The sequence below is a fragment of the Propithecus coquereli genome, unplaced genomic scaffold (assembly GCF_000956105.1).
Source record: "Propithecus coquereli isolate 6110/MARCELLA unplaced genomic scaffold, Pcoq_1.0 Scaffold336, whole genome shotgun sequence".
NCBI classification, from domain to species: domain Eukaryota; kingdom Metazoa; phylum Chordata; class Mammalia; order Primates; family Indriidae; genus Propithecus; species Propithecus coquereli.
In genome coordinates this window covers 2,230,831-2,244,274 of record NW_012149019.1, presented here as the reverse complement: position 1 = coordinate 2,244,274, position 13,444 = coordinate 2,230,831, and the positions used below count along the sequence as shown (strand labels likewise).

The following is a 13,444-nucleotide window of genomic DNA, read 5'->3' as shown; positions in this document are numbered from 1 at the left end:
TGTCATCCGTGATTTTTTTCATCAATGTATTATAATATTCAGTGTACCAGTCTTTCACCTGTTTAATTAAGTTTATTCCTAAGTATTCTTTTTGTTGCTGTTGTAAATGGCATCATTTTCTTAATTTCCTTTTTAGATAGGTCATTGTTTGTATATAGAAATGCCACCAATTGTTTATATTGATTTTGTATCCAGCAACTTTACTGAAATTATTTATTACTTCTAAGTTTTTTGTTGTCATTGAGTCTTCAGGGTTTTCTATGTGTATGATCATGTCATCTGCAAACAGAGATTACTTCTTTTCTGATTCACATGCCTTTTATTTATTTTTCTTGTCTAATGTCTCTGCTAGGACTTACTTCCAGCATTATATTGAATACAAGTGGCAAGACTGGGCATCTTTGCCTTGTATGGATCTTAAAGGAAGAGCTTTCAGTTTTTCTTTGTTGATTATAATGTTACTTGTGAGCTTTTCATATGTGATTTTTATTGTGTTGAGGTAAGTTCCTTCTCTACCTATTTTGTTGAGAGTTTTATCATGTATGTATTTTGAATTCTGTCAGGTGCCTTTTCTGCATCAGTTGAGATGATTATGTGATTTTTATGATTCATTCTGTTAATAAGTTGTATCACATTGATTGATTTACTTCTGTTGGGCCATCCTTGCATCGTGGGGTTAGATTCCACTTGGTCATGGTATAAAATATTTTTAATGTACTGTTGAATTTTGTTTGCTAATATTTTATTGAGAATTTTTACATCCATGTCATCAGGGGTATTGGCCTGTGCTATTCTTTTCTTTTGGGACCTTTGTCTGACTTTGGTATCAGGGCTACGCTAGCCTCATAAAATTTGGTTGAAAGTATTCCTTCTTTTTCTGTATCTTGGAAGAGTTTAAGAAGCATTGAAATAATGCTTTTTAGAATCAAGAAGAAAGGAATTAATTATTCCTTGACTATTTGGTAGAATTTTTCATGAATCCATTTGGTCCTGAGCTTTCCTTTGTGGTGAGGTTTAGTTACTGATTCACTCTCCTTATTTGTTATTGGTCTGTTCAGGATTTTAATTTCCCCTTGATTCAGTTTTGGTAAGTTGTATGTGTCTAGGAATTTATCCATTTTTTCTAGATTGTCCAATTTGTGTATTATTGTTTATTATACAATATTGTATATTATTGTAATATTGTATATTATTATTAGTGATACTTTTTATTTCTGAGATATCTATTATAATGTCTCCTCTTTCATTTTTGATTTTATTTGTCTTCTCTCTTTTTTCTTAGTCTAGGCAAGAGATTGCTGATTTTATTTTTCTATTCTCTATTTCAACTATTTTTGTTACAATAATCTTTATTATTTCCTTCCTTATGCTAACATTGGGCTTAGTTATTCTAGCTCCTTGAAGTGTAAAGTTAGGTTGTTTGAGATATGTCTTCTTTTTTAATGTAGGAACTTATGCTACAAAGCTCCCTCAGTATTAGTTTTGCTGCATCCCATCATTTTTGGTAAGTTGAGTTTTCATTTTCATTTGTCTCAAGATATTTTTTAAATTCCTTTTTGATTTCATTTCTGACCCAGTGGTTATTCAAGAATGTATTGTTTAGTTTCCCTGGACAATAGTTCCCCCTTATCTGAGGGGGATATGTTTTAAGACCCCCAGTGGATGCTTTAAGCCACAGATAGTACCAAACTCTATATAAACTATGTTTTTTTCCCTATACATACATAGCTCTGATAAAATTTAATTTATAAATTAAGCATAGTAAAAGACGAACATCGATGACTAATAATAAAGTAGAATAATTATGACAATATATTGTAATAAAAGTTATCACATACTGTGGCTGTAACTTTTGCAGTTTGAGGTGCAACAGCAAAACTAGTATGAATTTCTTTTCCTTTCACAATTTTATGGATAGAAGATTCATTTTTCTGTAGATATTAGCAATCTGAGCATGAAGTTTCTTTTGTTTCTTATTAAGTCAAGAACTTTTTACCTTTGCACTTAAAGGATGCACTTTATGGCTTCTTTTTGGCATATCCAAATTGCCAGCATCACTACTCTTGCATTTTGGGATGATTATCAAGTAAAACAAAGGTGACTTGAACACAAGGAGTGCAATACCATGACAGTCAGTATGATAACTGTGATGGCTACTAAGTGACTAATGGGCATGTAGAGTAAGTACACAGCATGAAGGGATGATTCATATTCCAGGCAGGATGAGGTGGGACAGCACAAGATTTCATCACACTGCTTAAATTTCTCAATCAGTCATTTCTGAAAATTTCCATTTAATATTTTCCAACTGTGGGTACCTGATACTATGAACGGCAAATTCTGTATTTGTAATTGTTTTCATTTTTTTACTGTTATTGATTGCTAGTGTTAGTCCATTGTGTTTGGAAAAGATACTTGGAATGATTTTAATCTTATTAAAATTTTCAATACTTTTTAAACAACTAATATGTTATATATCCTGAAGAATATTCCATCACTCTTGAGAAGAATGTGTATTTTTCTGATGTTGGGGACAAAGTTCTGGATATATTATGTATCTGTTAGGTTCATTTGATCTATAGCATTGCTCAGTTCTTCTGTTTCCTTATTGATTTTCTGTGTAGATGATACATCCATTATAGGGTATAGGGTATGGAAGCCCCCACCTGTTATTGTATTACTGTCTATTTCTCCCTTCAGACCTATCAATGTCCGCTTTATAGCCTTGGGTGTTTTTGTGTTGGGTGTATATGTTGTTGGATCTTCCTGTTAAATTATCCCTTTTAGCATTTTATAATGACCTTCTTTGTCTCTTGTGACAGTTTTTTACTTAAAGTCTATTTTTTCTGACATAAATATAGCTACTCCTGCTCTCTTTTCTCTACTATTTGGATGGAATATCCTTCTTCATCACTTTATTTTCAGCTTATATGTGTCCTTAAATCTAAAGTGAGTCGTTTGTAGACAGCATATAGTTGAGTATTGTTTTCTTACTCATTCATTAACTCTGTATCTCTTAACTGGAAATTTTAGTCCATTTAAATTTCAAATAATTATAGATAGTTAAGGACTTGCACCTGCCATTTTGTTAACTGTTTCTGTCTTTATTATAGTTCTCGTGTTCGTCATTTCCTCTCTTGTTGTCTTCCTTTGTGGTTTGATGGTTTTAGTGGTGTGCTTTGATTCTTTTTTCTTTATCTTTTTTGTATCTACTGTACATTTTGTGTGTGGGGGGGGTTACCATAGAATTCACATAGGATATTTTGTAGTTATAGCAGTCTATTTGAAGCTGATAACAACTGAACTTCAATCACATGCAGATACTCTACACTTTTATTTCCCCATATACACTTTATATAACTGATGTCATATTTTACTTTTTCTATATTGTGTTTACATTAGCAAAGTCCTGTGGCTATATTTATTCTGACTATTTTTGTCTTATAATTTATATATTAGTGTTTAAAGTGATTTGTGTGCACCATTACAGTATTACAATATTCTGTGTTTAGCTTTAGCAATCAGATTTATGCTTTCATATGCTTTCATTATGTTTTTTAATGTCTTTTCATTTCAACTCGAAAGACTTACTTTAACACTTCTCATAAATCAGGTCTAGTGTGAAAGACTTCCTAGTTTTTGCCTGGTAAAGACTTTTATCTCTCCGTCTTTGAACTATAGTTTTTCTGATAGTATTGTTGGTTGGCATTTTTTGTCTAGTACTTTGAATATATCATACCATTTTCTCCTGGCCTGCAAGGTTTCTGCTGATAAATCCACTCACAGTCTTATGAAGGTTCCCTTGTATATGACAAGTTGCCTTTCTCTGGCTGCTTTCTAAATTCTCTCTTACTCTACTACTTGTGACAAACTCTAATGTTTGAGATAAACTGTAATGTGTCTTGGTGTAGCCCTCTTTGGGTTTAATATATTTGAGGATCTTAGGGCTTCATATTTATTTCCTTCTGTTGATTTGGGAAGATTTTTGCCATTATTTATTTAAATAGGCTTTCTGCCCCTTTGTTTGATGGTGTTCCATAAGTTTCATAGCCTTTCTTCACTATTTTTCAATCTTTTTTTCTTTTTACTTTTCTAATTGGTTAATTGCAAATGGATTGTCTTTGAGTTCACTTACTCTGTTTGAAGCTCTCTATTTGACATTTTCAGTTCAGGCATTATATTCTTCAGCTCTAGGATTTATATTTGGTTCTTTCTTATTGCTTATATTTCTTTATTAAATTGCTCATTTTGTTCATGTATTGTTTTCCTGATGTTGTTTAGTTTTTTAATCTGTGTTCCCTTGAAGCTCATTTAGCTTTTTTAAAGATAATTATTTTGGATTCTTTTTAAAGAAATTTATGACTCTCTACTTCTTTGGGGTTGGTTACTGGAGTTTTATTAGTTTTTTTTTGGTGGTGTCATGTTTGTCTTACTCTTTGTGATCCATATAGCTTTGTGTTGGTATCTGTGCATTTGAAGCAGCAAAGATCTCTTCCAGTCACTACAGTCTACTCCTGCCAGATCTCTAGACTGATGTTATTGTCTCTGGGATCTCAGTCAAGTGGAGTTGAAGCCAGGTAACATGGCTGCTTAAGGATCCGCAGTTGGGACTGAGTTTGGGGGACCAACCACCAGGGTCATGGAGAGACATGTCTCCTACCAGGTCCCTGGACAGGCAATACTGACTCCAGGCCACGGTAGAGAAGACTGGAGCCAGGTCACCTGGCTACTTCAGTATCCACAGTTGGGCTGAGGTCAGCAGGCGTGTTACTAGGGACACAGATGAGTGTAGCTCCTCCTAGGAAATGGCAGATGGGACTGTTGGCAGGAAGGGAGCTATACGATGCTGAGCTGAGTCCACAGCTCAGCGGCCGCTTTCAGTCCACAGCTGGGACCAAAGTCTATGAGCCTGCCACCAGGATATGGGCCTGACTTCTCAAAGCATCCCTCCTCAGTCAGGGGCTTCTGGGTTTAACCACCTTTCATTTGGATCCTAAATCTCCTACAAAGGCATTTTTGTTTATGGATGACTGACAAATCATTTTTTTCTGTGGGCATCATGAGCTGGAGACCTTCTATTCTTCCATCTTGTTGATGCCACTTGCATTTGTGTGTTTACACGTACCTGTAAGTTCCCGATCTTTAGATATCCATTTGGTGACTCCTGGAAACCATAATTATGTTCTGCAATAATTGCCATGCAAGTTACTTATTAAGAAATAGATGATAGAGAAAAAACTGTGCTCAATTTCTTGGGAAATTTGTAGAAAAAAGAGAGGTCAGCTTTAAATATAAAAACTTTCTGCCATGAAAACATAGCAGATAGAAATGAAATTTTTTGTTCTTTGGGATAATCTGAATTGTCACTCCCCTCCCATAGTAATAATAATTTTGTGTGATGGGGGATGTTATGAAAATTTTTGACATTTGAAAAAGATAATTATCTTGTGGTACTTTTTTGTCTTGTAAAAAAATGGCAGTTTTTTTTGTTGTTTGTTTTTGCTAAAAGAAAATTGTCGACTTCTTCAACTGAAAACTTAGTATTTAACATACATTTCAGTGTATAACTGAAAATTTAGTGTCTTACACCCGTAAGAAATATTTGTGCTAACAAACCTTAGATGATTGAACATTCTCATGGATTTAACTAGAAATACAACTATTTTCCAAGCTATTATGATTTTGATCAGCTGTTATGATTTTGCTCTTTTAGTAGTGTTGTTTATCAGTGTGGAGAATGTTAACATATTGCTATACAATCATGCATAAGGAATTAATGAGCTACTGTTGTCTTTCTTCATAAGCACATCTAATTTGCTCATTCACCCGTTTGCTCAGCGAGGCAGAAGGGAGAGAGCAGACATTCCTAATAATCGTGATTTGTTTTCTTTTTTTCAGCCATGCAATGATGGACCTACTTGTTGATCTTTGCCTTCAAAATCACCTGAATCCATCTCACCATGCCCTTGAGATCCGGTCTTCGGAAACCCAACAGCCTTTGAGTTTTAAGCCAAATACTTTGGTTGGGACACTCAATGTGCATACTGTGTTTCTGAAAGAAAAAGTTCCTGAAGAGAAGGTTAAACCTGGCCCACCTAAAATGCCTGAGGTTCGTAGATGCCTGTGTCTGAGTGTGCAGGAGATACTGAGTAGGAGACAGTGTTGCTCTTCTTAGCTATTAATAAGTACCTCACACAGAGAGTTGTGGTTGAGGTTTCTACGTCTATGCTAGGCCAAGCTAGACACTAACTGAGTTTATTTTAGGAGACAGAATTTAGTAATATTTATTGTTGTAACATTGTTCCTTTATATAATATATTAGAGAATGGAAATTGCTCTAGAGTAGAGCTATCTATTAAAACTTTCTTCAGAGGTGGACAGGGTCTATAATTTTTTACTTTCCAATATGATTGTCACTGACCACATGTAGCTTTTTTGACATTTATCGTAACTTAAATATTTCAATTAATTTTGGATTTTCTTTTCTTTTTCTTTTTTTTTTGGAGACAGGGTCTTACTCCGTTGCCCTGAGTAGAGTGCTGTGGCATCATCCTAGCTCACAGAAACCTCAAACTCTTGGGCTCAAGCAGTCCTCCTGCCTCAGCCTCCCAAGTAGCTGGGACTACAGGCGCACACCACAATGCCCGGCTAATTTTTCTATTTTTTTAGTAGAGGGGGGGTCTTACTCTTGCTCAAGCTGGTCTCAAACTCCTCAGCCCAAGCAATCCTCCTGCCTTGGCCTCCCAGAGAGCTAGGATTATAGGCGTGAGCCACTGTGCCCGGCCGGTTTTTCTTTTCTTCTCTCTCTTTCTCTCTCTCTCTTTTTTTTGAGATGGGGTTTCACTATGTTGTCCTGGCTGGACTTGAGCTCCTGGGCTCAGGTGATCCTCCTGCCTCAGCCTCCTGGCTCGGCTGGAATTATAGTCACATGCCACCATACCTGGCTCTTTTTTTAATCTTTATTTTTAATTGACACGTGGCTTTTGAACACTTGGAATGTGGCTAGTATGATTGAGAAACTGAGATTTTAGTTTTATTCAATTTTAATTAATTTGAATTTAAATAGCTGCAAGAAGCTAGTGGCTACCCTACTGGACAGTGCAGTTACAGAGTTCTTCCTGCCAGAGGAGGCAGTCAGGATCTATAGAGGATTTGGACATCGAGAGAGAGGGGAGAGGATTTTTCCTTTTGAAAAATTGATATCAGAAATATTTACTCATTGCATTTGGAGAATATATTACTGTACACATGGCTTTATTCCAGGCTTTTGATTATTGACTAAAGTTAATTCCAGTAGCTTTTCGTACTTTTTAATAAGGCTTATGTATGGATCTTTAATCTCCAATTAAAAGCAGTGCTGCTACTTTATTCTTTTAGATTCCTAAAGAGCCGATAAATTTTTCTGCTTTTAAGAATGGTAATCTGACCAACTGTCCATCTCCTGTGAATTGCTAGGTTTAGCTGGTTAGTAAATTCTAATCGTTGCCCTTCTATGCAATGTCCAGAGGAGATTTTCCCTTATTCTTCAAGTATAATCAGTGTCCAAGGAAGAGGAACCCTGTGTACACCCTGTGGCTTCTCTTGACTTCCTGGTGCCCAGTGGCAGGTGAGCCCAGGTATATTCATGATTCCACCTGGAGAGGCAGGTAAAGGGACAGTGGCTTCCCTCTTTCCTCCTAAAATGCATCATTATCACGGCCACCGAGCCCTGGCACTCAGGCTGGGAGGGAGCACGCGGCCTTCCTCACTGCTCTTTTGTTCAGTCCACGTTTACTGTGACCAACTGTGCAACATCTTAGCACAATTCAGGTGATCAATAAAGGCTGAATAAAAGTCCGTTGGATGAAACTTCACATGTTAAAGTTTTTGATGGACCACTTTATCTGTGGTCATTTAGAATCACCATTAGTCAAACTGTTTTTCTTTCTGATTATTATGTCTGGTATTTTTTAAAAATAAAATATATTTCTAGCATAAAATATGTTTTGTATAGTGTATATATAAATACATGTAAGTTTGTGTACACACTGTGTGTGCTTTATATATATGTATATATATAAATACATGTAAGTTTGTGTACACACTGTGTGTGCTTTATATATATGTATATATATAGTACATACACAAGTGTATATAGATACATATGTATGTAGATATTCATAGATTTATGTGGCTACTTTAACAGCTTAAACAAACATTTGATATCATTTTTTGAGGGTTTTTCTTTATATTAAATTATCCATACTACTTCCAAGCTATTTTCCTTTAGAAAATATATGTAAGTGCCTTGTGTTCATGTCTGGCCAGAATCCTTGAAAGATGGTATATGTATTGGATTTTAAATTTAGAGCCCTCACTGATGCTCATTTCCCTGTGTTGTTAGCAGCTTGTTCATTAGTAAGAGGGTCTAAGATAAATTTATAGTTCCAGACATTTATTTTCACTATTCAGTATGCCATTTTCCCTCCTGACTCACTAAATTTGTAGAAGAAAGATTCAGGCTACACAAAATCCTGCCACACTTAGTTCTAGAATGAACACAGAAGTTGAAGCCCTCGTGGGAAGATGTGCTTATAGAATTCTCTTTGTCTGCATTCTTCTAGAAATCTGTGCGTTTGGTAGTGAACTACCTGCGGACACAAAAAGCTGTTGTGCGCGTGAGCCCTGATGTACCTCTCCAGAATATTCTCCCCGTCATTTGTGCAAAGTGTGAGGTCGGCCCGGAGCACGTGGTTCTCCTGAGGGACAACATTGCCGGGGAGGAGCTGGAGCTGTCCAAGTCCCTGAGCGAGCTCGGGATAAAGGAACTCTACGCCTGGGACAACAGGAGAGGTGAGGCACACTATGTCTCACACACACTGCCCTGTACACCCTCGCGTGCACACACACACACACGTGGCATGCACAGGTGGCCTGTTAGCTGTCCTCGCAGCTCTTGTTAGCTCTGGGGAGAGATGGGTACATGAATTTCCAGGCAACTCCAATTTTGTCCACACCAGTGTTGACGTAAGCAAAAAAGGAAAGTCGTTTTCATGCCTCTCAATTGTGATTCTGCCTCTTTCTCCAGGTCCTGAGTATGTCCTTCCCTCTTTGTGTCCCTACACACTGTCATGAGATAAGTAAAAGGAAGGAGGGGAAGAAGTAAGGAGAGATTAGAGTTTATGCTCTAAAGTAACTACTCAAAAACCATGTATAATATTCTCTTGACTTTCCTTTTCAGTTGCCGTTAGCTGCTCTAGGTTTTAGACATTGCATGTATCCAGAACCAGGGGCAAAGGGCATTTAGCTGTCCCCTAAAACGCACAACTGCAGTCCGTGAAATCAGTCCCCGAAGACAGCTTCAGCACCACCTTGGGCCTTCTTGCCATTGCTGCCAGGGACAGCTCGCTCCTGGTGTGAATCTGGGCCTTGGCTTGAGGTCACAGAGTCACTGGTGAGCGTGGTGGCCCCAGAGTTGGTACAGAGACTGACATGTTGTGTAAGCAGATTCTTTTGACTGATACCAAGGGCTGACTATATGTTTGAACAACTGTCTGGCAAAAGAAAATTTTATGTTCCTCAAACTTAGAATTATTAAAATGGACTTCATAAATGTTTCTATTCTGATGAGCCCCAGTTGATACCTTGTCTCTGTTTTATTTAATCCACAAATATTGAATAGGTTGGGCTTTAAAAATGTATATATATTCAAGTTTTTCATGTTTTTCTATAGCTTTTTTCCTAACTTCGTCCAATAAAAAACGTATTTTTTTATTACCAAATTTATCATGAATCCATGACCATCGTGGACTCCCTGTGCAGTCTGCCCCTCTCCCCTAGTCAGCCCATTCCCTCCTGGCAATCTGGGCCCTGGATCTGATTTGACATTCAAGAGAGGGCTTAGCTCCATTGATTTTCAGATACATGGACTGTTTGTCCCTTCAAAAAAAGTACTTTGACCTTTGAGAATAATGCGTCTGGTGTTTTATCCAGTATCCTTGTAAGACACAGACAAAAATGCTCTGAGCATCACCGCAGACAACAGGCGGGGTTGCTGTGGGTGTGTCTGTCTGGGTGTATCAGCCCTATTTACATTTGGTTTATGGGACTCTTTGGAAACAGCTTTCATTTGGTGAGACAAAAAAAAAAGAAAGAAAAAGAAAAAAAGCCGCCCCACATTTAGGTATCTGGAAGAAAAAAGCTTACACAAACAAGTGTTTCTGTTACATGCCGACACTTGGATACATCTTGAAAGGTAGATTGAACCTGCTTCCTGGGAGAAGTCGCGTAAAACCTGCATCTCTGTTAAGGAAAGGGCCAGGCAAGCCATGGTCATCTGGAACACAGCAGTGGAGTGTTCAGTGGGGTCAGGGCCAGTGCATCTCTTCTGATCCACACGCAGGACAGAGCCTCCGAACACACCGGTGTGGCCAGCTTGGTCGTTCAAATTTGCGTCCCTTCTGCCCTTGGTGGAAACTAGCTGCTCCCAAGCCCCAGCCCCCTTCTCCACTGCCTTGGGCATCCCAGCCCTCCCCTCCCCAACCCAAGACCTTATGCGTCTTCCTGCTGTGGGGGTCTGCTCCAGCCCCGTGGCCCACACCCTTTCATCTGGACCACATCTGTGTCGTGCCGGGCATGACATGTTTGTTTACATGGCTGCCAGATGCCTTCATCCCATCCTACTCTCCGTCAAACGTTGGAGAAGCAAGGAGGCTCGTCCAGAGGGCATCCCTGAGGACGCTTCCTCTCCTCAGCTGACCTGGGCAGGCCTGCTGGGTGCTGCAGAAGGAGCCCCTTCGTTTTCCCTTTTGGTTTATACTTGCAGGGGAAAGGCGGCCCCTCCTGAGCCCTGCCGCTGCTAGAGAACAGGGAGCAGCTGGCAGGGGAGAGGCATTGCTAGGCAGGGGCCTGCCTTCCTCTGGAATCCCTGGCGGCAGCAGCCTGACAAAGCCAAAGGCTTTGCTGCCACCTATGTCCAGGCTGGCACTTAGCAGGCTGTGCAGCTGTGGCCCTGGCAGGGCAAGGCCAGAGATGCAGGCCTGCCCTGCAGGAGGCCTTCTCGCGTGCCCCAATCCGAGGCTTGTGAGGGGCCGAGGCCGGGATCAGGGGCTCTGCAGATCTCCAGGCTGGTCCTCACGCTCTCATTGCCTGCCTTTTCCAGTTCGTCTGACCAAAACTCAGTCTGAGCCTTCCCTGAGCTGTCAAGGTACCGTGTGTCCAGGGCTTCCCGCTCCCCTGGGAGGCTGCCCTTTGCATGGCTCTGGGCTAGGAGATGCACGGAGCTGACGTTTGTGTGCCAGGCCTGACGGAATGCAGGTGTGGCTTGGGGCACCTCTGGGGGGCTTGCTGGGATGACAGGAGGTTATGGTTTGGTCCTGATCCCTGGTTGGTTGATTCAGAGAATGCTGCTTGTGTGAGAATTTGCTGAGTGGCTCTAATTGGTAAAAAATGAGGGAGACTGTTATGGAAAACAAATTCTATTGCCCAGAATTACACAACAGGCTGAAAGTGGTACATTCAGAAAAGACACCGTTTGCTTTCTACCTCTGTTTGCCTATGTTTGCCTGTACTTACCTGTTCTTACCTGCCTGAGGTCATCCTGCATGCCGCAGAATTTTGGGCAGTATGGATTTTGAAATTTAACTTTTTGTGTCATAGATAAGTATGCAAATGTCTGACTTCTATTTCTTAGAAGTTTTCTCTTTCTCTCTCTCAATATCTCTATATGGGTATATTTATAGATATGTAGAGACACATATGTACATACATACTTATACATACACACATACACATTACATACATCCATATATACACACACGGAAATAGATATATACTTAAAATGTTCATTAAAATTCCTATGAGTCCTTCCCGGTCCTGCCCCCACTGAGTGGTAGAGTAAGGACAGCTCAGGCTACGATCCTGAGTAGGGAACCTCCCAGCCCACTTCACAGACAGGGGAGATCCATCGGCCTGAGGTCCTGCTTGCTGGAAGAGGCCTGGGAGAGGCCACGGAGAGGGGGAGAGTGGAGGGGAGCGAGACCTGCTCCAGAGTGCAGATCTTGGACTGCCCCAGCCCCCAAGCCCAGACTTTGAGCTGAGTGGAGCCATTTCAGCCCCTCCTGGCAGCTCTGCACAGAACCAAAGAGTAGACCTTTGACCCTGCTAACAGCAGTTGTGAAGCCTGAGGGCAGGCTTACCCAACCCAGCCCCACCAAGACTCACTCCCCACCCCCGACTGAGGTGGAGAATAAGGGCATACCTGGAAATCCCAGGGCCCCACCCACCACCCAAGACACAAGAGGGCCTCTCTAGAGGAATAAGAGCTAGCTATAGGACCCAAAAACAGCACTGCAGCTCGCTCCTCCCTGCAAGTGCCACCTACAGACAGGGAGGACACCCTGCACACCCTTTTACTGCATCTACTGATTCATCATAAAGGGTGTGGTCGAATCTCACCCACAAACACCACCTACTGGCTCAGAGACTAAACAGGGCATGTCATTATCCAAACGAAAATCTAAAGGCAAGAAGGAACAACTGATCAAGATGGGAAGGAACCAGCAAAAGAACTCTGGAAGTATGAAGACTCAAACGGAAAGCACACCCCCAAAGAGGACCCACAGCTCCCCAACAATGGACATTAACCAAACTCAGAACACTAAAATGACAGAAGAAGAATTTCAAACATGGATTGCAAGGAAACTGAATGATATCCAAGAAAAAATGGATAACCAACACAAACCACAAAAAAAATCCAGGACTTGGAAGAAAAATTCACTACAGAAATTGAAATATTAAAGAAAAATCAAACTGATCTCGTGGAAATAAAGGACTTATACAGGGAACTACAAAACACTGTGGAAACCCTCAAGAACAGAGTACATCAAACAGAAGAAGGAATCTCAGAGATTGAAGACAACTCCTTCCAATTAAATAAGTCAGTCACAGAAATTGAGCAGAAAATTAAGAGAAAAGAAATAAGCCTACAAGAAATGTGGGATTATGTGAAAAAACCGAACCTAACGGTGATAGGGGTTCCGGAAGGTGAAGAAGAAAACACTCAAGGGCTGGATAAGCTATCTGAAGACTTAATAAAGGAGAATTTTCCAGGCCTTGCTAAAAATCTAGATATACAGGAACAAGAAGTTCAACAGACCCCAGGGAGGTTCAATGCAAATAGGAAGACACCAAGTCACGCAGTCATCAGATTGACCAAAATAGCCACTAAAGAGGCCCTTCTACGAGCTGTAAGGTGAAAGAAACAAGTAACATACAAAGGAAAGCCCATCAGAATAACTCCAGATTTCTCAACTGAAACCCTACAAGCAAGAAGAGACTGGGGCCCCATTCTCACTCTTCTGAAACAGAATAATGCCCCACCTAGAATCCTGTACGCTGAAAAACTAAGTTTCATATATGAAGGAGAAATAAAGACATTCTCAGATAAGCAAAGACTGAGGGAATT

At 40.0% G+C, this 13,444-nt stretch overlaps 1 protein-coding gene across 2 annotated transcripts in view; it reads left to right on the top strand.

The window, feature by feature from the left end:
• The window catches only part of COBL (cordon-bleu WH2 repeat protein), a 243,286-nt gene that overhangs the window by 58,120 nt on the left and 171,722 nt on the right, over window positions 1–13,444 (top strand). For both annotated transcript variants that reach the window (XM_012650646.1, XM_012650644.1), the window contains exons 3-4: window positions 5,899–6,109; window positions 8,604–8,832. In XM_012650646.1, coding sequence (XP_012506100.1) covers window positions 5,899–6,109; window positions 8,604–8,832 — 440 coding nt within the window. The remainder of the gene's footprint in view (window positions 1–5,898; window positions 6,110–8,603; window positions 8,833–13,444) is intronic.